This window comes from Hyperoodon ampullatus, assembly GCF_949752795.1.
Source record: "Hyperoodon ampullatus genome assembly, chromosome: 8".
Taxonomy (NCBI): Eukaryota; Metazoa; Chordata; class Mammalia; order Artiodactyla; family Ziphiidae; genus Hyperoodon; species Hyperoodon ampullatus.
In genome coordinates, this window is record NC_136921.1 from 38352396 (window position 1) to 38379577 (window position 27182).

At 38.7% G+C, this 27182-nt stretch overlaps 1 protein-coding gene across 1 annotated transcript in view; it reads right to left on the reverse strand.

The window, feature by feature from the left end:
• Positions 1 to 27182, reverse strand: part of PLCL1 (phospholipase C like 1 (inactive)) — a gene marked incomplete at its 3' end in the record, with an annotated part of 357668 nt that overhangs the window by 16856 nt on the left and 313630 nt on the right. Inside the window, exon 5 of the mRNA XM_079710337.1 lies at positions 26797 to 26906. Within this exon, the coding sequence (XP_079566463.1) occupies positions 26797 to 26906 (110 nt within the window). The remainder of the gene's footprint in view (positions 1 to 26796; positions 26907 to 27182) is intronic.

Here is a 27182-nt window from a genome sequence, read left to right on the forward strand (position 1 = left end):
GTGACAGGTGAGTGCACATGGAAACTCAACAGCAAGTTCACAGCAATAAGTACCACTTCCTTGAAAGACATACATTTATTACCTCAGCTTCACTCCTGTACACTTAGTGGAATACGCACCACTAAATCATCATATACACATACACTTGTCAAAACATTTCTTCTGAATGTCAAATACCATCACTCTTATATTCTTATTTTTAAATCAACTTTATAAATATATACGCCTGGAAAAACTCACTATACATTCACCAAACCCATTCAATTTTGTGAATGTCATGCTGCTCTTCCTAGGCAGGCCTCAGATTTCTTTCTAGAATAGATGACTGTGAAAATCAGACTATCAGAAACTTCAATTCCAATATTTCAGTAGCTGGTAGTTTTTTAGGCCTTAGCTATGCAAACCAAAAAACTCCACATTTTTAGAGGAACTTTAAATTATCCCCATGTAAAAGATCCAGAACACCATTTGCCAAGCCTTGCATGACCCTGTCCAAGTCCACAGACCCCTGCTAAAGAAAACAGTGTCAGGCTGAACTTGAGCTGGGATGGCTTTGCTCTGTGCTTTAAAAACTCATCTCCCCAGCCACAACTGGTTAAACCAAACATCACACTGGCCCAAGAGTGGCCACTCAATGGGGGCCAGTGACCTATGACTCCAGGCACCAATGACACCAATTAGTCAAACCAAGCAGATGAACTCTCTCAGAAAGTGAGCCTGGGAAATTCGAAAAGCCTTAGCTGCTCACAAAAAGAGATGCTAGGAAACAGAGGGAAGAAAGAGAGAGCAGAGAGCTGAACTTAAGGCTACAGCACTAGAGTGAAAATTCTGAATTCTTGCTCCTGAGAGAGGAAAAGATAACACAGTGCCTTAAAGCCTCCTTGATCTGTCATGATCTTCTAGCCGGAGGTTCTGTGAGTCTGTGGCTTCCCTTCTTCCCAGGAGATGCGTTGCTTGCATTGTCATTTATAGTCTCACCCGAAAAAAGCTTAAATGAGTCCCTGTTCCCTGTAACTCAGGCAAAAAAAAAAAAAACCCAAAGTCTACCAAAACAGAGTTTAAACCATGCTTTCACCCCAGCTAAGGCTTTCTAAGCTTCTTGTAGAGAAAACCAGAATCCATCAAATAGATAGAAAGGACAGGGATTGTGGCTGATGTCTGCAGTGCAAAGACAATTAACAAATTATGAATTGGCCGTGTGACCTTAGGACTATCATTAACTCCTGTTTCCTTTTCTATTAAACAAGGGGACTGGATGAGATGTTCTCTGAGTTCACTTATATACCCAATGTCTATCATTTATTAATTAGGGCTCGATTTAAAATGGCTGTGTTAAAATTCATTACCTCATTATTTTAAGTAAGAGAGACTGTCTAGTGGGAAAGAGATAAAGAAGCAATGAAAGTGTTATGTTAGGGGAAGAACAGGGTGCTGTGGAAAACACGTGGCAAAGATCCGAACCTTGATGAGGCGGGAGGGGCAGGAGATGGCGCCACATCAGAAGAGGTATCCTGAAGGCCTGGCACCTGCGGTGAAGTGCCCAATGCAGAGTGTGAATGAAGGCTCCCAGGGAGCAGGGGTGCCAGCAGAAGGGAAGGCCTGTATAACTGCTCAGCATGACAGCCTAACTGGTGCCACTGAGGAAAAAGTTCAGTGTGTCTGGGGCTGTGCCTGAAAGAGGAAGGTGATGAGAGGCGAAGCTGGACGGGAGGAGGTCACAAAGGGCTCCGCAGGCAAAGTTAAGAAGTTTTCAGGACGAGCCATGGGAAACGCTGGAAGGGCTTTAAGTGGGCAGAATGGCCATGACCAGACTTATGTTTAGAAAGGTCACCAAGCTGCTGTGCTTCGGAGGGGGGCAAGGGTATATGGAGAAGGAAAGATCTTTCACTAACCAGAGGATAAATAACTAAAGCCATAGCTATGGGGATGGAGATCTCTTAGGGAGATATGTAGGAGGCTGACCCAGCGATACTTGGTAATTGCTTAGAGATGGAGGTTTAGGGAAAATAATCAAGGATAACCCCAGGATTCTTGCTTGGATTGCTCTGAGTTGTCATTCGTTCATTCAAGTAGGGTTAGCAGAGGTGTCGTGGAGGGCAGGCAGGAGATGGGGGTGGAGATGAGCACAGTTTGAGACGTGCTGGCCTCGCTGTGGCTGAGAGACCCCCAGAGTGCAATGCCGGGTGGGTCCTTGGGAGGGATGTGTGGGGAGTGGAGGTCATTGAGGGGTAGGAGGACACACTTGGACCAAAGATATACATGTGGGATTCACCAGCATAGAGGGGGCAATAGAAAACATTAGCATGGACAGGATGACCCAGAAAGAGAGGATGGAGGAAGAGAAGAGAGCCTAGGCTAGAACCCTAAGAAACGCCAGAATTTAACAGAAGAGTAGAGGAGGGGTAACCTGCAAAAACTGCTGAGAAGAAAAAGCCAGAGATGTAAGAGGAAGGCCAGGAATGTCCAGAGGATGTCCCCCAAATCCAGGGAAGCGGTGCTGCCAGGAGGGAGTGATCAGCCACGTAGAACGTTCCCAAGTAGTCGAGGGAGACAAAAGCTGAAACACATCCACAAGATTTCGTGACAAGAAGGTGACTGGTGACTCTGATGAGAACAGTTTAATGGAGTGTCAGGGGCTAAGGAGTGCATGGGAGGTAAGGAAGTACACACAGCAAGTGTAAACAACCTTGTTAAGAAGCTTGGCAGTGTAGGCGAAGAGAGAGATAGGAAGTAAAGTAGCTGGAGGGGAGCTGAAAGTATTTATAAAAGCCATTTTCTATGTATAAACACGGTTAAGCTGAACAATGAATTGTGAAAGCAAAAAGACAAAACATGAAATGGAATAACTAAAAGCCTCTACTTCTTGGACTGATTGTTATTCTCACTTGATCTTCATGGTATCCTAATGTTCCTTCTCCTTATATCAGAGCCTGTTATTTGTATGAAGTGGGAAAGTTACCCAGCAATTAAACATGCAAAGCATACTAATTTAAATATATAAGTAAATCTACCTAAACTCAAAAGTAAAAAAGCAGGGCTTGCACATGGTCTATGTATTTATAACTACCCCCAGAAAATGAAGTTCTCACTTTTTCCACCAGGTGGCGCCCCTGTTTTAGGCTTAGATAGGGAGCCCCGGTCTGTCCACAAAAAGCTTGTGTTCCAATGGTTAGAAACCACCTTCTAACACCATTTAGTTAATTCCTCTGCTTCCATGTAGATTTGCACCTCAATCATTCTAAGTATGTAAGAGAGACCTCAAATAAATTCTGAAAACTTACAATGTCATAAAAAAAAAATCCATGTATCACCAACCGGTATATGCAAGCATTTTTAGATGGAAAATATCTTTTCCAGCAAAATCTGAATAGTCATGCCTCTTCAAAGACAAAAAAAAAAAAAATCTGGCTACTTGCTTTATCAATTTGGTGAAAGGAGAAAAAACTAATTCTAAAATGTCCAATAAATTTGTTTTACATAACAATAAATAGGTTAAAATATCAATGCCTCTTTTATGTATAAGGCAGTATCTTTATACTTGCTGTTTGGAGAATTTTAACATACATAACTTAATCTAATATGATGTAAAGCTCTCAGGTTTAAATAATTTGTTGATTGTTCTAAGACATAAAGATCTTTCCTCTACTTGATAGGGGTTATTAGCATGATTTAGCATTCAGGAAATGTTATCATTACGCATGTATGAATATTCACAATAAGCAAATTATGTGGGTTGAAGGGCAGGTGGAAAGGCCCACCCCCCCCACAGATACTTCTCTTTGCCCCTCTCCCATCCTGCTGTACCCGAAACACCCATTAACACCAGAAATAACACAGGAAAGGGGAGGGGAAAGATTAGTTTTACAACTACCAGTGTACAAAGGGGTTAAACACACACACACACACACACACACACCATACTAGCTAAAACCAGTTTCCCTCACTTGCCTATCTTTTAGGAGACAGTTCTAGCATTTTTAACTTGTTAATAGTATAGCATGGACGTCAGCACCTCAGGTTTGGGACCCAAATGCAAATGAGAGAAGCACTAAGGTAGCTATGGCTCCCTCCACAGGGCCCCTTGGGAAACCCCCATGACCATCCCCGGAGACAGCACATCATGTTACTCCTTATTTATCCCTCTTTCCTCATTTTCTGAGAAACTTGAAGAAAAAAAATCCAAAACATTAGCCACTGAGCAAAATCACCTCAGAAGGCAGGAATGCCCATGGGATATTTGGAGAATTGCAGAGGGATTGCCATGGCTGGAGCACAGGGGGAAAGTGAAGATGAATACTGTACAAGAAAAATAAAAGCAGCATTAAGGTCATTAAGGAAAATAACCTACTTAACAAGGTAAAACAACCTCATCAGAGACGAATTAAAAGAACTGTATACACCCAGACAGGATCTTAGAACTTTGTTGCCCTAGAGACTTGAGAAGCTGTACTCCTCTAAGGGAAATACTTGTTTGTTTCATAGAAGCATGTCTGTTGTGCTGCTTATGTAAAAATTTACGTCATGTCTCTTCAGAACAAATACTGACACAGTCTCACCATCTGCTAGCGGGATCCCCTGGGCCACTCTTCCTTACCCTTTATTTTTTTTATTGCAGTATAATTGCTTTACGATGATGTGTTAGTTTCTGCTGTACCGTGAAGTGAATCAGCTCTATGTTTACATATATGCCCTCCCTCTTGGACCTCCCTCTCCCCCATCCCACCCATCTAGGTCCTCACAGAGCACCGAGCTGTGCTCCCTGTGCTATACAGCAGGTTCCCACTAACTATGTATTTTACACATGGTAATGTATTTATGTCAAACCTAATCTCCCAATTCATCCCACCCTCTCCTTCCCCCGCCACCATGTCCACACGTCTATTCTCTAAGTCTGTGTTTCTATTCCTGCCCTGCAAATAGGTTCACCTGCACCATTTTTCTTCATTCCACATATATGCATTAATATATGATATTTGTTTTTCTCTTTCTGACTTACCATTTAACTTTCCATATTTATGTCTTGGAGCAGCCAGGCTGACACCTACCAGAGGATGTTTCAGCACTGAGAGAAATCAATGGGTCCTGGCAGCCATCTCAGCTCCCTTCAAAGGGTGACCTTTAGGTGTGACAGCAAAAGTATATCCCCTACCATAACATATTATTTTTTTTAATCCTCCATTTCAGGTTGCACATTTTTAATAACGTCTCCCACTAGTGTCAACTTCAAGGGTGCTGAACCATCACAGCTGATTTCCTTCTTCTCTACCCACATTTCAGTCTCTTCTTTTTTCCCATGTACTTGGAAAAATGGAGCTTGGCTGTAGTGAAGTCGAGATTAGTTTTCTCGGCTGTGGAGGGTCCAAAGTCTGCTATGTTATTTCAAGGGAACAGTTTCCAACATTTCTCATCTCTATAAACCACAGGAGGTTTATTTTGTACAGTCAGGTGTTTTAAGTAAAAAGAAAAAGAAAAATCTTAAAGGTCCCCTAGTTACTATGGACAAATTGCTCATAAATATAAAAATGAACACTGTAAGAATGCAAAACCTCAATATTCATAATACTAAAAGAAAAAGAAATCTATCTCTAGTTTAAAAACAAGCCCCATTCCTCATTTTGAAGGCCAGCCTAAGATGAGATTTGTACCTTGGCCTGCAGCCAAAAGTGGACTATTTTGGTCCATATATATAGACAGATATAGATATAGATACATAGATATACAGATATCTTCTATTCTCTAAGGAATGAACAGTTAAGGACTCTCTTACTTTACTTTGTAATTCTGGTATAACTCTATAGCCCAGACAACAGGCACATGTGGCTATTGAGCAACTGAAATGTGACTAGTGCCATGAGGATGGAATATATAATTTTATTTAATTTCAATTATTTCCATTTCAATAGATACCTGTGGCTAATGTTGTCCACGTTGGACAACACAGGCTAAAAGACGGTGCCAACCTTCAGCAATACAGTGAGTTTAGTAAAATTATTTTTCACTCTCTCCAGCCTCTTTCCTGGCATAGCACTTTCCACAGTTAGAACGAAATAACTGATGATGGCTTGCACTTTTTAACATTTGCATCTCTCACGAGAACACACACTTCTTAAGTGCAGTGGCTGCCTTTGTCATGGGCACAGCTGTATGTCTAGCAGGTAGCACAGAGCCTTGCCCAAAGCAGAGATCCAAAGCATCTGTCAAATGAAAGAATAAACTAGGTGCCATTGACTACACAATCACCTCAGCCTAGAATTTCCTTGACAACCACCTCCTGCAAAATCTCATTTTCCAACTTTTTAATTCTCGCAAGGAATAGTCAATTCACCCAAAAACTAGCCCATCCATTTATAACAAATATATTGCCCCCTACCTTTTACTCAGGGCCTTTTTAACAAGAATTTTCTGGAGGATGGCCATGATACCAGTAGCAATTTCAGGGTCAGGTGGAGTGATTACAGGTATAATTCTCCACCTCTTTGAGGAGGCAGGAACCAATGGAGTAATAATGGATATATTTCGTGGGAGACGTGAACCAGTGGAATCCTTCTAATCACACGACTAAGGAGACTGTCCTATCTGCCCACATCAAGACCAAGTCATGTGACCATTGGCACCCCACGTCACATAAAAATGCATTCTAAGTAAATTATATTTTGGGCCAATTATTAATAGAATATTGTGGCATGTGTTTTCCTAATGGGTTTTATATTAGAAAATTCCTTAAACTTTAGCTTACAATCTTTCTCTTCCTGGGTCACTGCTATGGATTTTCATCTGTTGAAGCCTTAATTGCCAACATGATGGTATTTGGAAGTGAAACTTTGGGGAGGTAATTAGGTTTGGATGAGGTAATTAGCCCCCATGATGGGAGTGGTGCTCCTATAAAAGGGTAAAGAGATTTAAGCTCACTCTCTCTTCACCATATGAGGAAGAGGGTTCTCACCAGAAATCGACCTGCTAACTCTCTGATCTCAGACTTCCCAGCCTCCAGAACTGTGAGAAATAAATGTTTGTTGTTTAAGCCACCCAGTCTATAGTATTCTTGTAATATCAGCCCTAACTGATGAAGACAGTTACTATATTAGTTTCCTAGGGCTACCAAAGCAAAGAAGCACAGACTGAATGGGTGGATTAAAAAACAGAAATGTATTTTCTCACAGTTCTGGAGGCTAGAGCTCTGATATCAATGTGTGGGTAGGGTTGGTTTCTTCTGACGCCTCTCTCCCTGGCTTATAGATGACCGCCTTCTCCTTGTGTCCTCACCTGGTCTTTCTTCTGGGCGTCTATGTTTAATCTCCCCTTCCTATAAGGACCACCAATCAGATTAGGGTGCTCCCCATGACCTCATTCTAATTTAGCCACCTCGTTAAAGACACTACCTCCAAATAAGGTCACATTGTGAGGTAATGGGCATTAAGACTTCAACATATGAATTTTAGGGGAACACAATCCAGCCCATAACAGTGACCTCTCTCCCAGTGCTCCAATCTGTGACTCAAGTTAACTTGTTATCTATATCCAAACACACTGGAAACCCATGTTTAAAATTTGGGGATAGTTTGCCTATTGTACTATGAATCAAGAGCCCTTCTCTGCCCATCTGAAGACCCCCCTGCATTTATAGATTTGTAAGTTTAGGATTTAATTATTATTATAAAGTATGGCTTTACTGCTGTCAATATGTTTTTTCATATGTTATATATGAAATAGATACATAACCAGTGGAGCAGTCTTGTCATAAGATAGACAAGGACTCTGGGTCCAGAGAGCCTGGGTTTCAATTCTGGCTCTGCCACTCATTAGCTAGTTGACCTTGTTAAAGGTTAGCTATCACCTAACCTCTCTGTCCCTTAGTTTTCTCATTTGTAAATCATAAATATTAGTAGTACTACACTATCTGGTTGTTATTGGAATTGAATGGTTTAATAAGTCTGAAGCATTTGGAACACTGTCTAGCAGAGGATAAGCATTTTATAACTGATAGCTATTATTACTTGTTGTTGTTGCTAAAGTGCTTTCTGTATTAAGAAAAATATTTCTAAGAGAATCATATTCATCAATTTCAACCAGTCATATGTCTGATTCCAGTTTTAAGGTGAATATTCCCTAAAATGTCCCATTTCTTTCTGGTGTACACAAGCTGTTTTTCAATAAGTCTCTAAGTTATTATAAAAATCAATGATGATCTCAAGATGAGAGGATTTTTCCACAAGCGTAACAAAGACCAGTGGGAGAAGGTCTGCCTGATTGGGGCATAAGTGAAATCCAGGAAGGAGAGCAAACTCTCAAGGCATTTTCACATAATTATAGCCCTAGGTGTATGATGAGCTCTTGATAAATATTTAAAGAGTGACAGTGATGAAGATGGTGATGATTCACAAAGGGAGGAAGGAACTCAAAGATAAAAGTTACTCAGATTTTTAAAAAAGATCATATGAAAAATTCTAAAGTTCAGTCACTTGGATTGTTAATGATATCTGAACCATGCTGGAAAAAGACAAAAAATCCAAAGATAATTAAAGTATATTTTTTCATCCTCTTATGAGCAAATAAAGGCAATAGTCTAAAGTCTTACTGTAGTAGGGTAAATTTTAATATCATTTCAGGTTTAGATTCAAATAATTCAGTTCAGCAAATACATCTTGACAACATACCACCCGCTGCTTCTATTGCAATAGTAAAAAGCTGAATGTGGGAACCAGTTGTAAAATGTAGAATAGGCCCACCAAAAAGTGTCTGTAATGTGTACTCAGAATATTTGTGTATGTGTGTGCACACTCCGTTTACGTGGCATGAACTGAGGAAAACGGTTGGAAGTAGCTGAAGCAGTGATCTGGAAAACTGTGTGACTCTATAAACAACCTGAGAATAGTCACTAGTTGCCGGACAGAGAGAAGATGAGTACCTGGAGGATGAGAAAAGTAAAAGTGGGCAGTGGGCCTCCTGAGAGAAAAAGCTAAAGCCAAATTACCAATCTAGTGCCCATGGGTGCCTGCCTGTGTTTTGTGAAGACAGAATGCCCTGGTCAGAAAAGATGGGGAGGAATAGGCCAGGGAAAACGAAACTCCCCAGCAGTAGGAAGAGGAAGCAAGAGGACAATATGCCAACCCCATGAGGAAATGGAGCTGCCAAGAACTGCAGAAACACCCAGCTCCCCAACTGGCACACAGGCATCAAGTGGTGACCTTGGACACCATGACTGTGGACGTGAAGAACAAGCTTTGGAGTCACACAGATGAAGGTCCTCATCAAGCTCTGCTGCTTCCTAGTCAGTTATGTTCTCTTGAACAAGCTGCTTAGCTTCTGTAATCCTCTGTGTTCTCAGCTTAAGCTCAGCACCACAGTGAGGCCCAGGCCCAGCCCTGAAGAAGCGCAACTTCTTACGAGAAAAGACATGGGAACAAATCCTTACCATACAGGAGTGAAATTGTGTATCAGCTACAGATACAGCACTTCTAAAAGAAAGATTATGAGGTTTTGTTGGAAGTTGAAGAATAGGGGCATGGAGAGCAAAGAGCAGGGAAAGCTTCCCTAGAAAAGTCATAGATGACCCTGTGCTGGACTGAGTGATGAGGCAGAGCTGGGCAGGTGACTGAGGACAGAAAGAACGTTACAACTGGCAGGAACAGCATGCGTGAAGGCACAGAGTCCTGAAACTGCCCAGTAGGTCCAGGAGCCACAGAACTGTGGGAGAGTGGGAGCATGAAATGTGGAGGTACAGAGCTGTACAGAGGCCGCATCACACTGGACCTTCTAACCAGGCCAAGAATTTAGAATTCGTTCCTATGGCTGACAGGCAAACATCAAAAAACACTTCTCTCACTCAAGTCTACTTGGGCTGTTAAAAAAGCTTGTTTGTGTTTTTTAATCCTCTTAAATGAATTTAGAGCATTCTTTCCTGAAGATTAAAAAATATTAATTAAATTTTCTCTCACAAGCTTGTATTAGACTTGAAAAGAGGATCGGATATTGTTTTTCCAATGCCTCTTGTTTCTGTTATCTGGAGTTACAAATGGAATCAACCAAGTTTGGTTGTCAAAACCAATTAAAGTTAAGACCTAGCTAAGCTACAAATGAAATTTCCTCATCTGATGTATCTAATACTCTGGATTGTGGAGCTTCTCTACTGCACTTCAACAGACAAATTAAGTGGCAGGTTCACAAGAAGACACACATTGCACATGGATCCTTGGAAATTACTAAAGACTTCTCCTAAATGTAAATCTTAGTAGGAAAAATCACTGTAGTAGGCAATAAATAAAATTAATATAAGTAATAAATACTTAAGGACACTCCCCCAAAACTTCACGGAAAACAGAAGTTTAGAGATAGAAAAATGATTACATTGACCATTTCATGGCAGCTATGTGACAAATCCAGAAGGCACCATTCACATAGGCTCAAAGGGAATGGCGCCCCCTAGAGCTGTGCAGTACACAACTCATATGGTAATATTACTGCATATCAGCTCTGACCCATTCAAGGATCAGATTGTTAAAACTTGGGTTGCAAAAAGGAAACTATGCTGTGTAGAAATGTGTAATCAAGAGCTCCAGGAAGATAATTTTAGTTGTACTGATATTTAACTTCACTGAAATTCATAAAGTCTCATGTGATTAATCATCGAGGCCAGCTGTAGTTCAGAGTCTCCTGTGAAAACTCTTCCTGGGTATCCTTGACAAAGGAGCCAAAGGAAATGACCTTCCCAGGAGCAGTTATTTAAAGAGTAAAAACAGTGGTAATCACTTTACTATTTGCTCCCTTTCCCTCTGACCAGAGAGGAAGTTCAAGAATAAGATGTTTCTGAGACTAACCCAATAATCTGTAATGTGGTGGTTGGTAAGTGAAGGATGACAGAAATGATTCAGTCTGAGTGATATAACTGTAATTTAGTAGCTAAGACAGTACTTTCCAAAATTCAGAAATGGAATTTCCACCCTGGCAATGTTTGTAATTATCACATTGTTATACACTTTTATGTTTTTCACAAGAACAACTGAGGATACTTTTAGATAACCAAAAAGTCAGAAGAGATATTTCTCCAATATTATTATTATATCTACATGTATTATTACAGAGCTTACAACGAGTGAGGTTAGTAAATGGATTGTTTAATATAGTGTCAGGGGGCTATGTTATAACACACATACACATACACATACACACACACACACACACACACACACACAGAAGCACACACTATATATACACATGATTGTTTCTTTCAATGGTATTCTTCCTCTCCCGGACAAAAATGTGTTATAGATAAAAGAGAGGAGGAAGGAAGTTGCTGGTTTTTCCCTCTCTGGTTTCAGATTGCATAAAAAGACTCTATAGGCTGACTCAGAGGATACACAATATACATTGTTAAGAATCTTTAGTCTCATTTATTCAGACTTAATATTAAGCCATAGCTACAATTAAAACACACTTTTCATACACAAGCATTTACATGCCAGCTTCATTTTTTAGCAGGCTGGGGTATCAGTTTCTTGGTTGATATCAAATCCACAATAAACAAAAGAGTCTGTTTCCTCCAACATTCTTAATAAGTATAAAGAACCATCTGGAAGATAAAGGAATGAGGAAGTCATGTGCAACCAGCCATGATTTCACCAGCAAATAAACTGTCTATAGCTCTCAAACATTAATATGACTTTTCCATGATGTTCAAATTGTACTCATCAAAGCAGTCTGAAGGAATAAACTACTGATTCAGTAATGTATGCACCAGAGAGCACGAGTAATTCTAAAACTTTCAACCTTCCCTCTCTCTATATTTTTGCTTTAAAAAAAAAAGTGAAGCTCAATTAAAACTGGAGAAGTAGAAAATTACAGTGAGACAAACCCATATTTCTGACCCAAAGCAATCAGAAATGGCTGTTGAAACCCAGGCCATAATTTTAAGGCATCTTGTGTATTTCAAATGTATGTGAGAAATACATCTCAATGCATGTTTGAGGAAGAAAGCTCAACTTTCTGAAACTAGATTTGTTAGGAATTGATCAGGAACTTCTTTTTTGGCCCACAAGATTAATATTTCTCAGGCAACAGGATTTACAAACCCATTTAATTCTAGTTCTTCCATAATGTCAGCTGCTGAGTAGCAGACAACTCGGAGATCTAGGGTATTCTAGTTGATTAAAGGGTACTTCTGAGAGATTTGGATTGCAATCTTTTTATCCTGGAATACATTGTGAAGTAATTTAAGAACTTTCCATCCCTGAGTCCATTGACTCAAAACTCCATTGAGAATAGTATCTTTTAAATAAATACTCAAAGAGTGGCTAATTTTAGAAGACATAGCTTTGTCGTGGCAGATTTACAAACCAAATCAGAAGGGGTTAGTGTATTTTGTTGTAGAGTGAACGATTCTCTTTAGCTAGAAAGAAACCTATACTTTTTTGTCTCTGAAAGCAAGCAGTTTCTACCTAATAATTTGTAACCTTTCCATAAAATCATATGATAATGCAAAAGTTTAAGACTCAATTTTAAGTCATAGTTCTGTGACAGGGAGTCTTTTCCTTTCCAAAATTATCTTCTTTCAAAACATTAACATGATGATTGTAATGATGATGATGATAAGTGTTTCTTTCTTATTCAAATACTTTTCTGAACAGTTACGTGTAGAATTTTTTATGAACCTAAATAAACTAAACTTAGTTTTAAAAATCCAAAGATATTTCTTTTTCAAAAAATCTATAACTAATCTTCTCATAAAGCCATGGATTTTTCCTTAAATGGGAAATTCAGTTCCTAATTATTCTGTGTTAGTGAAAAGGTACCTCCACTTATTACAGATGCGTAAAATATCACTAATATATGCAGAGTGATTTAAAAATAGAAAATTGTTTTACAAGAAGTGGGAAATAAAGGAGAAAAAAATCCCTCCACCCCCAACACCAGTCTGTTACTATGAATATGTAATCTCATACATGCTGTATATTTGAGTACACTAGATCTACTTAAAATAAGAGAAGTCTAACTAAACTGGAAGATAATCATTTCTGGATTGAGGGAAAGTATGATCTTTTCAATATGGCTTTAAAAGAGTAACATCTAATTTCCTTATTCTTACCCTAAAATGTTCTTTACACATTAATGTTTACAGGTATGTATATATATATGTGTGTGTGTGTGTGTGTATACATATATATACACACACACACACTATAACATTTCTTATACACATATTTCTATATGTATGTGTGTATGTTGACAATGTTAAACTTTACCCGAGCCCTATGTTCTTGGAAAACAGGGATGGTTAAGAAACCCCAGCATTTTGCGTTCCAGGAAATGGCTTACTGCCCAGAGCCACCCTTCCCCATATGACTTAGATAAGACTCATGGATGCCCTCCTTGTTTACCTATGCCAGACACAGATCCTCCAAGTTCCCTTTCGGAAATGATTAGCTGAACTGTTTGTACCCATTAACCAATTTGGACAAAACACATGCTTCCCTGACTGAGCCAAACTTAAGTTAAGCTTCTCTCCTCCCTTCAGGCCCTGATCTTTGACCCTCTCCCCATCCTGAGTCAGCATTCAGCCTCTTCTTAATGGCCTCTCAGGATCATACCACTCAGCCACCCTTTCCCCAGACCTGGTTCTTCTAACCTTGTTTGCCCCTTCCAGTAAAAGAAAAATTGTTTTTGTCTGACCTTTAAGAAGCTTACAGATTTTATGGAAGGATCATTCTCCCTATTTACTGCAATGGTCCCCTTCCCCATACTGCAATAATCCTTTTAAATAATATCTCTCTTTACCTAAACCTGGGTTTGTCTTTACCTGACCATGCACACACCACGCTTACATATACATTCAGAGTAGTGAGCTCACGCTGCTCTGATTTGGGTTAAGAATAAGGAAATTAGATAGATGTATCCCATCTTCTTCTCCCTAGAGTAACAAGGAAAGAAGACAAGCTTGTGTCTGAAAAACCTAAAAGGGCTATATAAGAAATTAGAATGAAGCACTTTTGCTACCAATGTTTTCTTTCCACATATAATTGAAGAAAATAGTTAACAGAGTAAGGACATCAAACTCACCTTAGACTAAGACTCTGTGTGTAAGAAACATATTTTCTCTAAAACAAGTTTTCCTGCAAGAAAAGCAAGACCTTCCATAACCTCACAAGTTGGAGCCAAGTCTATGATGCATCTATTCATTTGGATTCTGCCATTTTTGAATTATTCAAAATCATTATAAAGTGCAGCTTTCATCTGAAAAAAATGGACTCCCCTAAGAGACACTAAATTTAGTTCTACTGAAGATAAAGTAAAGTGGTCTGTGCTTCCATAATCATATCAACAGCCTCACTTTTATCTCCACTAAACTCCTAGGCAGCACAGCTGGGATGCAGCCACCCTAGGCAGAAATCTAGACACCATGTAACCAGCCTGCTTATTGCTAAGAAGCATTAACATTCCATCTGAACCATCCTATATTGTTGGACAGGGGCTGTTTGGAATAACGTTTTGGATTTGTGATTTTTTTATTATTATACATACATTAATTATATTCTTTAAAAAAAGACTTCACTTTTTTAACACTAATACAGTTCATATTGTACGTTCTATAATGCTCTCTGCATCTTTTCAGCTTTAAATCACAGAAATCTCTCAAAAACCAACCTTTAAACATCCTCCACTACAACTACAAGCTGTCAAATGAATTTTATGGATACACATGGACAGAGAATGTTGCTGCAGATTATTTTTTAGGAGACAGATGATTAAATTCACATGTAATTAACCATATGACTCATGACCAGGTTTGATATAGTAACAAATTAGCTATGATGCTAATGAGTGGTAATGAGCGAGGCAGGCATTTTAGAACTCTGCAGACCATGTTGAGGATGTCTACCACAGTTTTATCTTGATTTGTTTTCTTTTCACCATTATTTTCAGATTGTTTTGGCAACCACACTCAAGTATCAAGATATAAGGCAGGGTTTTGGAATCCATGAAAGGCTAAAGATATTTACTCCCTGCTCAACTGGTACTTCCTCATGGAAGACTTCCCTGACCTCCCATTAGGTCAAATCCCATTACACATTCTCATACTTCTCCTTCACAGCACTGATCACAGTGACGAATATAATATGCAGTGTGTGATTATTAATGACAGCCCCAACTATGGGTCTCATGGCCCCATGAGACCACGTTTTTATTCATGAGTACATTCTTAGGCATAGAACTCAGAACCCAATAGGGGCTTATAGGTATTTACTGAATATATGAATGTGGTTTTACCCAAAAAAAACCCCAAAATTACTATTTGCTAATTTATGGATTAGAGGCCTCTTTTATGTTGTGCACTTTTTAATTCATAAATGTTAAAGTGGAAATAAATTAAATCGACTTCTTGCGATGGAGTAAAAGATCTTTATTCTGTACTAATAAGCCAAACAATAACAAGGTTCTAAAAATGTGTTTAGGAGTACCTTTTCAAACACCTAGTCTGAGTATAAATACCTCAAACTTAGCTTATAAAACCCCTGGAATAGATGCTATGCCTTCTAAAAGCATACTCTTCTTAAGGCCTAATAATATTTTCTTTTGTGTGTAAAGATAATGGTACTGACACATGAGATCAGAGTTGTTTTTCTAGTACTTATCCATTCATTCTCTCTCACCTGCCACCTTCTTCCTGATGATAAAATGACATGCATTGTAAGGCAGCTGGCTGAGATTACAAGTGAGTCTAGGCTTGCTAGGTTGAGTGAGACTAAACTGGCTGCCACTAGAATCAGATTCTCAATTTTGGCATCATCACTGTTTTGCCTTTCCCAGTTGCAGTTACCAAACATTTCCAGCATGACAAGTACCACAGCTGCTTACCAAAATTAAAATATTATTTTAAAAATATTTAACAGGCCAAATAATTAAAATACATTTTTAAATAAACTGAAAAAATTTTAAACAAATGTAACCTAGAGAAGATATATAGTAGGTCAATACACAACATTCCTTCCACTAGCTATTAGGCACACTTAACCTAACAATGTAGGAAACTCTTTAGGTTGACAGGTAAGTCTTTGAGTAGATAGATACATAGCTAGCTGACTGGATAGGTGAACAGACAGACAAGTATGTCTTAAGGTAGTGACTACTTATATGGTCCACTCTGTACAATTTGCTTTTTACTATAGAGCACTTAACCTATGGAGTTTAACAGACTATAATCTATATTTCCAGAGTAGAAGAACTTCTGTGAATTATAAACTGACTTTAATTATTAGAACCTCTATACTGTTTATTGAGTATTTTCACTGCAGGAAGGCCTTGAAGAACAAAAGAAAGAATAAAATATCACTCTGTTTGCAAAAATTCCCAACAGGAAAACAATATTGTTAAGATGTCAATACTACCAAAAGCAATCTATATATTCAATGCAATCCCTATCAAAATCCCCATGACGTTCTCACAGAAATAGAAAAACCTATCCTAAAATTCACATGGAATCTCAAGAGACCCTGAATAGCCAAAACAATCCTGAAAAAGAATAACAAAGCTGGAGGACCCATATTTCATGATTTTAAAACTTACAAAGCTACAGTAATCAAAACAGTGTGGTACTGGCATAAACTCAGACACATAGACCAATGGAATAGAATAGACAACCCAGAAATACACCATTACATAAATATGATCAAATGATTTTTGACATGGGTTCCTAGACCATTCAATGGGGAAAGAGTATTCTTTTCAACAAATGGTGCTGAGAAAACTGGATATCTACATGCAAAAGAATGAAGTTGGACCCTTACCTTACAATATATACAACAATTAACTCAAAATGGATTAAAGACTTAAATTAAGAACTAAAACTATAAAACTCTTAGAGGAAAATATAGGCCAAAATTTCGTGACATTGGATTTGGTAATGATTTCTTGGATATGATACCAAAGCCATGGGCAACAAAAGAAAAAATAGACAAATAAGACTTTATGAAAAATTTTAAACTTTGTGCATTAAAAGACAGTATCATTAGAGTAAAATGGCAAACCACAGAATGGGATAAAATATTTGCCAATCATATATCTGATAAAGGATTAATATTCAGAATATATAGAGAACTTAGAAAACTCAATAACAAAAAAAACCCCAGGTAACCCAATTCAAAAACAGGCAAAGGACTTGAATAGACATTTCTCCAGAGAAGATATACAAATGGCCAATAAGCACATGAAAAGATGCTTAACATCGTTAACCACTAGGAAAATGCAAATCAAAACTACAGTGATATACCACTTCATACCCATTAGGGTGGCTACTATCAAAAAAACAGAAAATAAGTGTTGGTGAGAATTTGGAGAAATCAGAATTCTTGTGCACTGTTGGTAGGAATGTAAAATGGAACAGCTGATGTGGAAAACAGTATGGTGGTTCCTCAAAAAAAAAAAAACATAGAATTACCACATGATCCAACAATTTCACTTCTGGGTATATATTTATAAGTATTGGAATCATGGTCTCAAAGAGATATTTGTACACCCATGTTCATAGCAGCATTATTCACAAAAGCTAAAACATGGAAGTGTTCAAGTGTCTATCAACAGATGAGTGGATAAGCAAAATATGGTATTTATATACAATGGCATATTATTCAGCCTTAAAAAGGAAGGGAATTTTGACCTATGTCACAACATGGATGAACATTCAGGACATTATGCTAAGTGAAATAAGCTAGTCACAAAAAGACAAGTACTGCATTATTCAATTTATATTATGTACTTTGAGTAGTCAAAAATCAGAGACAGATAGTAGAATGGTGGTTTCCAGGGGCTGGGGAGGAGGGGGCGATGGGGTGTTATTGTTTAATGAATACAGAGTTTCAGTTTTACAAGATGAGGAGAGTTCTAGAGATGGATGGGATGACAGTTGCATAACATTATGAATATATTTAGTACCACTGAACTTAAAAATGCTTAAGATGGTAAATTTTATGTTTTATGTATTTTACCACACAAAAAAAATCAGAAAATAATTCCTAACAAGATGGTAGGTAGAGACCATCTTATTTGGAAAAAGCAGTCAGGAAGGGAGAAGACAGCAGTAGCGGAACCAAGCAGAACTCTGGAGGCTCCCCACACCCCTACCAAGTACAAAAGCCCCTCTATGTCCTCTGCCTCTTGTTGGTAGAAAAGCTGAAGTCTCCCAGGCCTTCCAGAGTCACAAAAAAGCAGGTTTGAATAGTTAATGATTAGGACAATAGAGTCACAGACTCAGTGTCTGATGCAAATTCCTGAGTCGTTTTACAGATACCGTAACTGCCACCAGAAGGCATGACATAAGCTGCTCCATCTTGAGCAGTACTGAATCTATGGCTAGCACAATTCCAAGAACTGGCCTCAAGAGAATGGGATTAACATTATTGCTCATAATAATCTATATCTTTGTGGGCATCAAAATAATTGTAGCTTGCTCTGCCCATATACGTAAGCAGGCAACTAAAATTGTCAGCAAAGAGACGCTATAGATCCATGTTGACATCTTGCACTCTGAGAATACAGCACCCTATGTCAGCACAAAGAAGTTACAGAAGATGGACCTTCACCCCAATCCCATAAAAATGGAATGTTGTTTGACAGCGGGGAATTAAAAGCATCTCTTTTGCTCCTTTCCTGTTTGCCCATTTCTGTTCCCTTCTAACTGTAAAAGAACTTAATTATAGTAATGAGATCACTAAGCAATTGAAACTAACTCCTGACTTATACTTTCCTGAATGCACACCATGCCTTGCCTAACCTGTTGATATTTCTCATAGATAAAAAGAAGTAAAAGAAAAATTAAGTAGTTAAAGAATGTTTAGCCCTCTACCCCAAAGCTCCCCTAAGCAATCTTGCAGGCAGATCACTCTGGCAAGATAACATTTGAAAAGTCAGCTGGACTGCACACAGTGGAGAACGATGACCCAACCTCCTCTCTCAATGATTCACTGAGATACTTCCCCCCAATTTTCCCTTAAAAAACCATCATGGCAGAGCAAAATCTTCAGAGTTGGTCTCAGGACACCAGCCCACCTTCTCCCCAGACTGCTGGCTTTTCTGATTAAAGCACCTTTCCTTTCTATTGACACTTGCCTCTTGAAGCTGATCCTGAGTTCGGTAAGAGTAGGAGGAATAATAGTGGGAGACTGTGGGAAGTAAGGATAGAAACTGAGTATAATTAGGGTTTTATAGTGTCATGGGTTTTAAAAAAAAGTGGTCGGAGCAAGACATAACAGAGAAGATATATAAGCAGAAAGATTTATGTTATTGATAGGTTTAGTGACAAAAGGATCAATATCTTTAAGAATGTAATGTAGTTTAGCCACAGAAAAAGACTGAAAATAACATACAATCCTAAAATGTAAAGATGTGTAAGGATTCCAGCAGTCATACAGTCTCGTCTTATTTTTAGGTGAGAAAATCTAGCCCCAGAGAAGATAATTTTTAAAAATAATATTAATCAGTTGCAGATTCCTAGACTCATAGTCCAACTTTCTATAGGTCTAAACTCTTACATAATTCTAAGATAACACAGATGGAAATTCACAGCCCAAGAATTTGTTATTTTGTATGTATCACTAGGAAGTATTTTCCTTAGACTTAACGGAATTTAAAACTTTGTTTAAACCCTTTGAACCTTGCTTCTCAAGATCCGTGACTTAAAGGCTCCTCAGCTTTGCCACTCAGGAGGCTCCTTTCTTAGTGAAACCTGAGGAATTTACTTATAGGGACTTCACCTCACTTCTAAATCAACTCAGGTTTGTTATTCAAAGGAAGAAGATTCCAGGACTTCTGCTCTAACAGCTTAGATGATACAGGAAAGATGGAGGCTCTGAGAGGAAGAACTGAGGCTGTAGAGGCTGGGTGAAGGAAGGAATATGAACAGGAGTATGGTCTTTGCAAAGTTTTTGCTGGCAGCACGGCTCTTAAGTTTCCTCTGTCTCATCAAGATGCGGAGGCTGACAACAGCTAGACTAAAAGCCAGTAAAGAGTAAAGCTGTCCAAGAGAAACAGGCGGCTGTCTCGATGATTCACTGAGATACTTACCCCCCCATCTTTCCCTGGGTTCTCAAGGTGGGTCCAGGATCTGGCCTTCTGCTTTTGTATTTTTGTTGTTATTTTGTTCTGTTTTCTTAACCTCAGTAGTATCTGTCCAGGGGCTCAGTTGCATCCAGTCACTCAGCAGTGATCAGGCCCTGGGGAGCTGATTCATGCTAACCAAGCTCACAGGAGATGGACTGATTTTAAAAAAGGAAGTTAACTGACTCATTTACAAAGAGACAGCCAGGCAGATGGGACTAGTTATGTCACTTGATCAACTCATTCCATCTTCACCGGAAAAGTGTGCTTGGTAAGCCAAGTTGAGAACAGAGTTGCTTGATGAATGTAGTGTCAGAACAAGGAGAATTGATGTTCCCAAGCTACACTCTCTCAAAGTGCTGTTCTGCATTGTAGGAATACACTGTCAAGGTGGTTGGAATATTCATGTTAGTTGAACAGGACACTCACCCTCTTGGATGAAGATAATAAAGCACTTAGTATAATATTTCAGACACAGAGAGTACTCAGTTAATAAAAGCCATCATTATTATGGGGCTATATATACTCTGGCAATCTAGCATAATGAGGTAACAGCATGGACTTTGGAGTTAGATCCTTGCTCCATCAGTCAGTACCCATATGCCAACAGGAAGGTTACTTAACCTCTCAAGTCTCAGTTCTCCTATCTGTAAAATGAGTATTATAATAATAGTAACTTTACAGGGTGACCCTGAAAATTACTTAATATGTTGAGTGAAAATCACTTAACTGCTCACTGTAAGCACTGAATGCCTACAAACTCTTACATAGCATTTTTTATATCTCAGATACCACTTTATAGACATTAATTCATTTAGTCCTATGACTAAAGGTGGATATAGCTGAGGAACCTGTCACTACTAGATTATATTCACCAACATCTGCTCCCCTTCCTTGAGGAAGTATATACTCTCCCAACTCCACTGAAGTCAGATATGACCATTTGACTTACTTTAGCCAGTCAAATTTAAATAGAAGAGACATGTGACACTACTTGGCAGAAAAGTTTAAAACGAATTTGTGCTTCCCTACCTCTAGGATTATAGATGGATTAGTTGAGGTAGAGTTCCCATTAGCCTGAGCTCCTAACTGACCCTTGCTGACCCTGGTAGGCAAACAGTGTGAGCAAGAAATAAGCTATTGGGCTTCCCTGGTGGCGCAGTGGTTGAGAGTCCGCCTGCCGATGCAGGGGATACGGGTTCGTGCCCCGGTCTGGGAGGATCCCGCATGCCGCGGAGCGGCTGGGCCCGTGGGCCATGGCCGCTGGGCCTGCGCGTCCGGAGCCTGTGCTCTGCAGCGGGAGTGGCCACAGCGGTGAGAGGCCCGCGTACCGCAAAAAAAAAAAAAAAAAAAAGAAATAAGCTATTGTTTTAAGCCGCTGAGATTTTCATTTTTGTTACCACAGCACAATCTGGCATATTCTAATTGATTCAGAAGCATAGAGACAAAAGGAAATTTTCCCAAGACCACACAGCTAGAAAGTATCTGGCTCCAGACTCTGTACTCTTGACCACTTTATGTTTCTTAATAATTGATAGTAACATCAACATGAAGAATAGTTGATTATTAATGCATTGTTGTCAGTGGAGGTCTGTTTCTAGACTTCATAAGTAGCTGTTCTTTTCTGAAAGAGTTGGCTCAGGTAGAAACCTAGCCTTTCTCCAGCCTCTACTATAACAACAGCCAGCAGCTGACAGAACACCACTGGAGAATTTCTCAGTGGATGACATGGAGGACCCTGGACATTTTCCTTCTTTATATAACCTCAGAGCAGCCCCCAGGGGCATAGTCACTATGGCCGCCAGTAGAGCCTGGTTGGATTCCCCCAACACACACAGTATCTCAGAGAATGATTTAAAATATCTATGGTCCTTCTGCTGAGGGTGACCCTATTTCTTCTGTCACTCAGTCTTTCAGAGATGGATGCCTCTTCTCATACTTCTTTTTCCATTAGGCCATAATCTTGTTTCCCTTCTTTTCCTGCCTCTCAACAATGAGCAAAGACTTCAGATGTGTTTGCAGGCTCTATTAGAAAGCATATTACTGACATCCATGTAATTTCCCTTATGCAGCAAGATTCCCCAGAGACGTGAGGGCCTGAAATTTAGGGACTGAGCAAGAGAATCTGTCTGAGTTAGAAACACAAGTACCCAAGGAGCTTTAGCCTCTGCTCTTCCCAAGGAAAATGAAAATGTTGTCAAGATAAAAACAGAAGGAGCAAAGCTTAAGCAGTGGTAGAAGGCCAAAAAGTTAGGTGGAAAAAGATTAGTCATATCTACTGAACATAAATCTATAAAAGAGACCCAGTTTTTTGTGGCATACAATGAAATGCATTAAATTATAAGCTGGAAATCTATCTAGGGAAAGTACAGATACACATCAATTAACAGATGTGTCCATTGATGAAGAAATCATCTATTCATAATTTATTTAACACATGTCATTCAACTAGTAATCAATGAAATTCATGAACAAATAAGAAGTCAGCCACTTCTTAACCCTTTTATTTATTTGTAAGCTCTAGTGATCACCTACTTCATAGCCTTTCCATTATAATGAAATGTTTATTAATTATATTTCTTCAATTTTTTTTATATATCTCTACTTGACACTTCTCCAGCTTGGAGAATTGATTTTTTTCATCAAACTTTTGAAAATGTTAAGATAATGGAATTTAGTTCCTTAAAATAGCCAACAGGCCAAGTTAGAAAAATATATATTGGGAAACTCACTAAAATGTTACTCTCAGGTTCTTACTAGTTTCGGTTTTATAGGTGTGACCATCTTTTGATGAAATTCTTTTTGTACTTAAAGAATTAAATCATTCTGGATAGAGTCCAAAATTTTAAATGAATTCCACTTCATGATACATTACGTTTTATCAGTGATATAGTATAAATTCATATCCCTTTTCCAGGAGACCTTCAGAATTCTCGTTAGCAAAATACTTCCAAAGTTGATAACAATTTACTACAATAAACTGGCTGTGCAGGTGAAGTTGTAGTATCTCTTTCTGGAAGACGTAAAGAACAGGAAAAATTTTCATTGTAAGATTTTAATATTATGCTAATAACCAAACAAAACTCTTTTATGAAGGACAGCATGGAGAAAAGACAGATGGAAGGAACAGTTAATGCGTGAGGGTGGGATGAGATAGAGCTATCTTTGTCCAATGATTATCTGGAAAAGACACTGCAGACTGAGTCATTGAGACCTGCATCATCATATCATCCCAAATGAACACAGAAGCTATTTAAAGACTTCAATTTTATACTCAAAAGTGAAAGAGAAAGAAAGGAAGAGGAGGAAAATGACTGTAATAACTGGCTATTGGCATGTGACGAAAGTGTGGGGAAATGAAAAAGATCTGCTAAGCAATTCCCTACTCTGGACCCATGCATAGTGCTAAAATATGGGTGAAAGAAAAACACAGGTATGGGAGCTTCCAGGACCATTGTGAGTTCAGCCTCCTTGCTGGATTATAAATCCTCATTTCTAGCTTGGAAAATTTGGACTCTGTAAGTATAATTCATGTTTGTTATATTGTAGAGCTATTCATCTTTGTCTCTGCAAATTTTTCTCCAGCATCTCTGTCATATATTAATATCAGATCAATGTAATTTTGAATTGCAGAAAACACAAACTAAAGAATTTAGTTTTTAGTCTCAGCTCAATTTCCTTTAAAGCCAATGTCCCTTTCTACCACTCCATGCTGCCCACCCACCATTTTCCTGAAGACACATTTCTCATTTTTTGTAGATCCTCCCTTACTTGTTGGAAATTGCATTGGAATTAAATATTTTAGCTACTTGAACGCACATGTTCAACAAATATTGGTCAATCATCATTCTCTTCCCCTAGATATCGAGGAGTACTTGTAAAAATTGTGTGTAAGGAAACCTTTTCAGTAAGCAATGCAGAATTTTTAGGTGAGCCTTGACATATCCTACTATTTCAGTGATTACGTCTTACCAATGTGGTTGTTACTAATTCATCCAGTTGTAAGCAATGGAAATTGCCTCTAGTAAACTTAAGAAAAAGGGCATTTTTAGGAGATTGAAAATCAATAGGAAGACTGGAGAACAAAGAAGGAACTAAGAACTTCAGATCCAAGATACAAGAAATAAAGGAAGAGCCTTAGAGAGGAGGTTCTTTTCAGAGAGGCACCAACCACTAGAGTACACAACCTCCAAAAAAGCCTGGTCTCTTTGTGTCTCAGCCAAAAATTCAAATTCCAAGAAGGTCATTTGTTTAGCACTTGGGGAAAGAGCACATAATTGACAGGTCAACTAAACGCAGTGGGGGAGAGAAGGGAAATAGAAGTTTGGAGAAGTTCACTATTCTTGTTTAAGTTCCTAGTGCTCAAGCTGAAATACTAGTAGCTGGTACATGAGCTAAAATAATAGAAGATTGATTCTGTTTCAAAAGATCTGTCTGAGAACGATTTGTACAGCATTTGCTAGGCCCCATCTAGCAATCAGTTCCTGTCACTAAACCAAACACACAAACAAACCTCAGAAAATAGCAAATGGGCTTCAGTCAGAAATTAACAAAGAAACTAACAATTACACCTCAATTTAAAAAAATTAATTAGTTGATTTTTAAATTTAAATTTAATTAAGAAAAACCAAAATACTTTTATCTCAATGGTCATCCTCACCCTGGCAAAAGTAATAGCGTATATGTACAATAATAGTATAGGTATAGATATAATGTCAAGTTTTGTGCACTATGACTTAGATATTTTTATATGTATTATCTCATTTCATTCTTATAAAACCTGGGGTGTAGGTATTATTATCACCCTCAGAGAGACTACATAACTTGGCCAAAGCCTCAGCGCTATCAGGCAGTCTGCACCCAGAGCCTGTGCCCTCACCCTGTACTAGGCTTCCTGGACTCAGTCACATGGATTGAGTCTTTCAGGAGGCAGGAGGACAGGGTAGTGGTTAGAACGATGGGCATGATATAGTATCTCAGTTCTGCCACCTACTAGCTGAAGGTAAGAAACTAAAACCTTCCTGAGCCTCAATTTCCTCATCTGTGAGATGGAGAGGGTCATATCAGGGTCAGCATGAGTTGCTGCAATGTCACACAGTTGTTGTGAAGAGGAAAGGAGGAAACATACATAAACTACTTAGTCATGGGTGCTTGTCACATGTGAAGTGTTGAATAATCAATGGCTGCTATTAGTCACATGTCTGTCTCCCCTAGTAGACTAGTTCTGGAGGCCCAGGTATTACTTTTTTGTTATTTGTGTCTGTAGCTCCTTTCTTAGTGATCAGCACATTAATGAGCCCACATAAAAATATGCTGAACAGGGCTTCCCTGGTGGCGCAGTGGTTGGGTCTGCCTGCCGATGCAGGGTACACGGGTTCGTGCCCCGGTCCGGGAAGATCCCACATGCCACGGAGCGGCTGCGCCCATGAGCCATGGCTGCTGAGCCTGCACGTCCAGAGCCTGTGCTCCACAACGGGAGAGGCCACAACAGTGAAAGGCCCGCGTACCGCAAAAAAAAAAAAAAAAAAACAAAACAAAACAAAAAAACGCTGAACAGAAAGCGTCTGTATCAGGGCTCACACTGCCATGTTGTACTCAGGTATTATAAAACAAGCTCCTCTTTATATTAATGCTATAGTTCCTGTCTCTTAAGCAAATGACACCTATTTTCCCCCACCCCACCTCCTGCCCCCAGACTGTTAACTCACGAGGTCAGGGTCTGTATTGCTTTAGTTCTTCATGGGTTCCCAACGCATAGCAGAGAGCCCAGTACATAGTAGGAGCTTAACAAATATTTGTGGACTGAATTTTTAATAAACATTTGTGATATGTATTACAGTTCACCTAGCACTTTCACATAAACATGTGCAGTATCTCTCTGTAGAGCAGGCTCTGGAGCCAACTGCCTGGGTTCAAACTCCAGCTCCACCGTTTACTAGCTGAGTGACCTTGGGTAATATACATAAGTTTTCAGTGCCTTGGTTTTCTCACTTTTAAAATGAGAATAATAACATTATTGAGTTAATAAAAGTATTAAAATGTTAATTCATATAAACCTTGTAAAACAGCGCCTGGCGCATCAGTGTTCTTTAAATGTCAGCAATTATTAATTTTGTTTGTAGCTGTTTTTCTCCATCACACTACTAAGAATAAGTTATTCCAACTGCCTAAATCATTTGTCCATTCATGTAACAAAATATGAAAAGTGGCGTCTTTACTTCGAAGTCCTAAAATTAATTTTCAGTGGAGCAAATCATAATCTCAAAAAACTGACTTCCAAAATTTTTGCAAAAATAAATGTATTTATAGAGACTCTTCCTAAAATCAAATAATCCTAAATGGCTCCAGATATTCTGTAGTTTAAAGCTTTTCCTAGTCACTTGTGTTGGATCTTTCTCCAGCAACATTTTGTGTTATTCTTTCCACAAACCAGAACAGCCATATTGACTTGACTAGAAGTATGAGTAAACCACACAAACACCAGGTAATAGAATTAGGTCGTACTGTCTTCTGCCTCCACCACAAAACTCATTGTCCTATTATGGCAAAATATGTGTTAATCCCAGTATGCATCTCCCATCACTTAGAGCACAAATTAATTAGGTCAAGTGTTAATTAAAAATTCAAGTCACCGTATTTACCCACTGACGCTTCTCTACACATTGGAGAGATGAGGAGAAAAATAAAGACAAAGGGGCACCTGAGTACTTCATTTACCTTCAGTACTGTAATGTTCCAAGCAAAGCTCTCAGTTGCTTTGTTGAGTTTTCTTCCTTTCAAGCCTTCTTTTGCCCCCAGATTATGAAGTTCCTCATGGAACTCCATCCCTTTAAAAAGAGAACATAAGAGAATTCTTTGTATAAATTTCAGAAAAATAGGCATTTTATTGTGAAAATATTATCAGTAAGAATATAATTTCCCATTTCTGTCCTTCTCATAATTTCTAAATCCCAAAACTGAATTCTCCTTCTCATTCTGTTCATCACCACCAAATGGCTATCCTTAAAAGGAAACTAAAAATAATCAATGCATTAGATTAAATTAGATTTTAAACAGCAAGGGGCCATAGACAAAGACATGAGAAGTTAAGAAGCATAGACAAA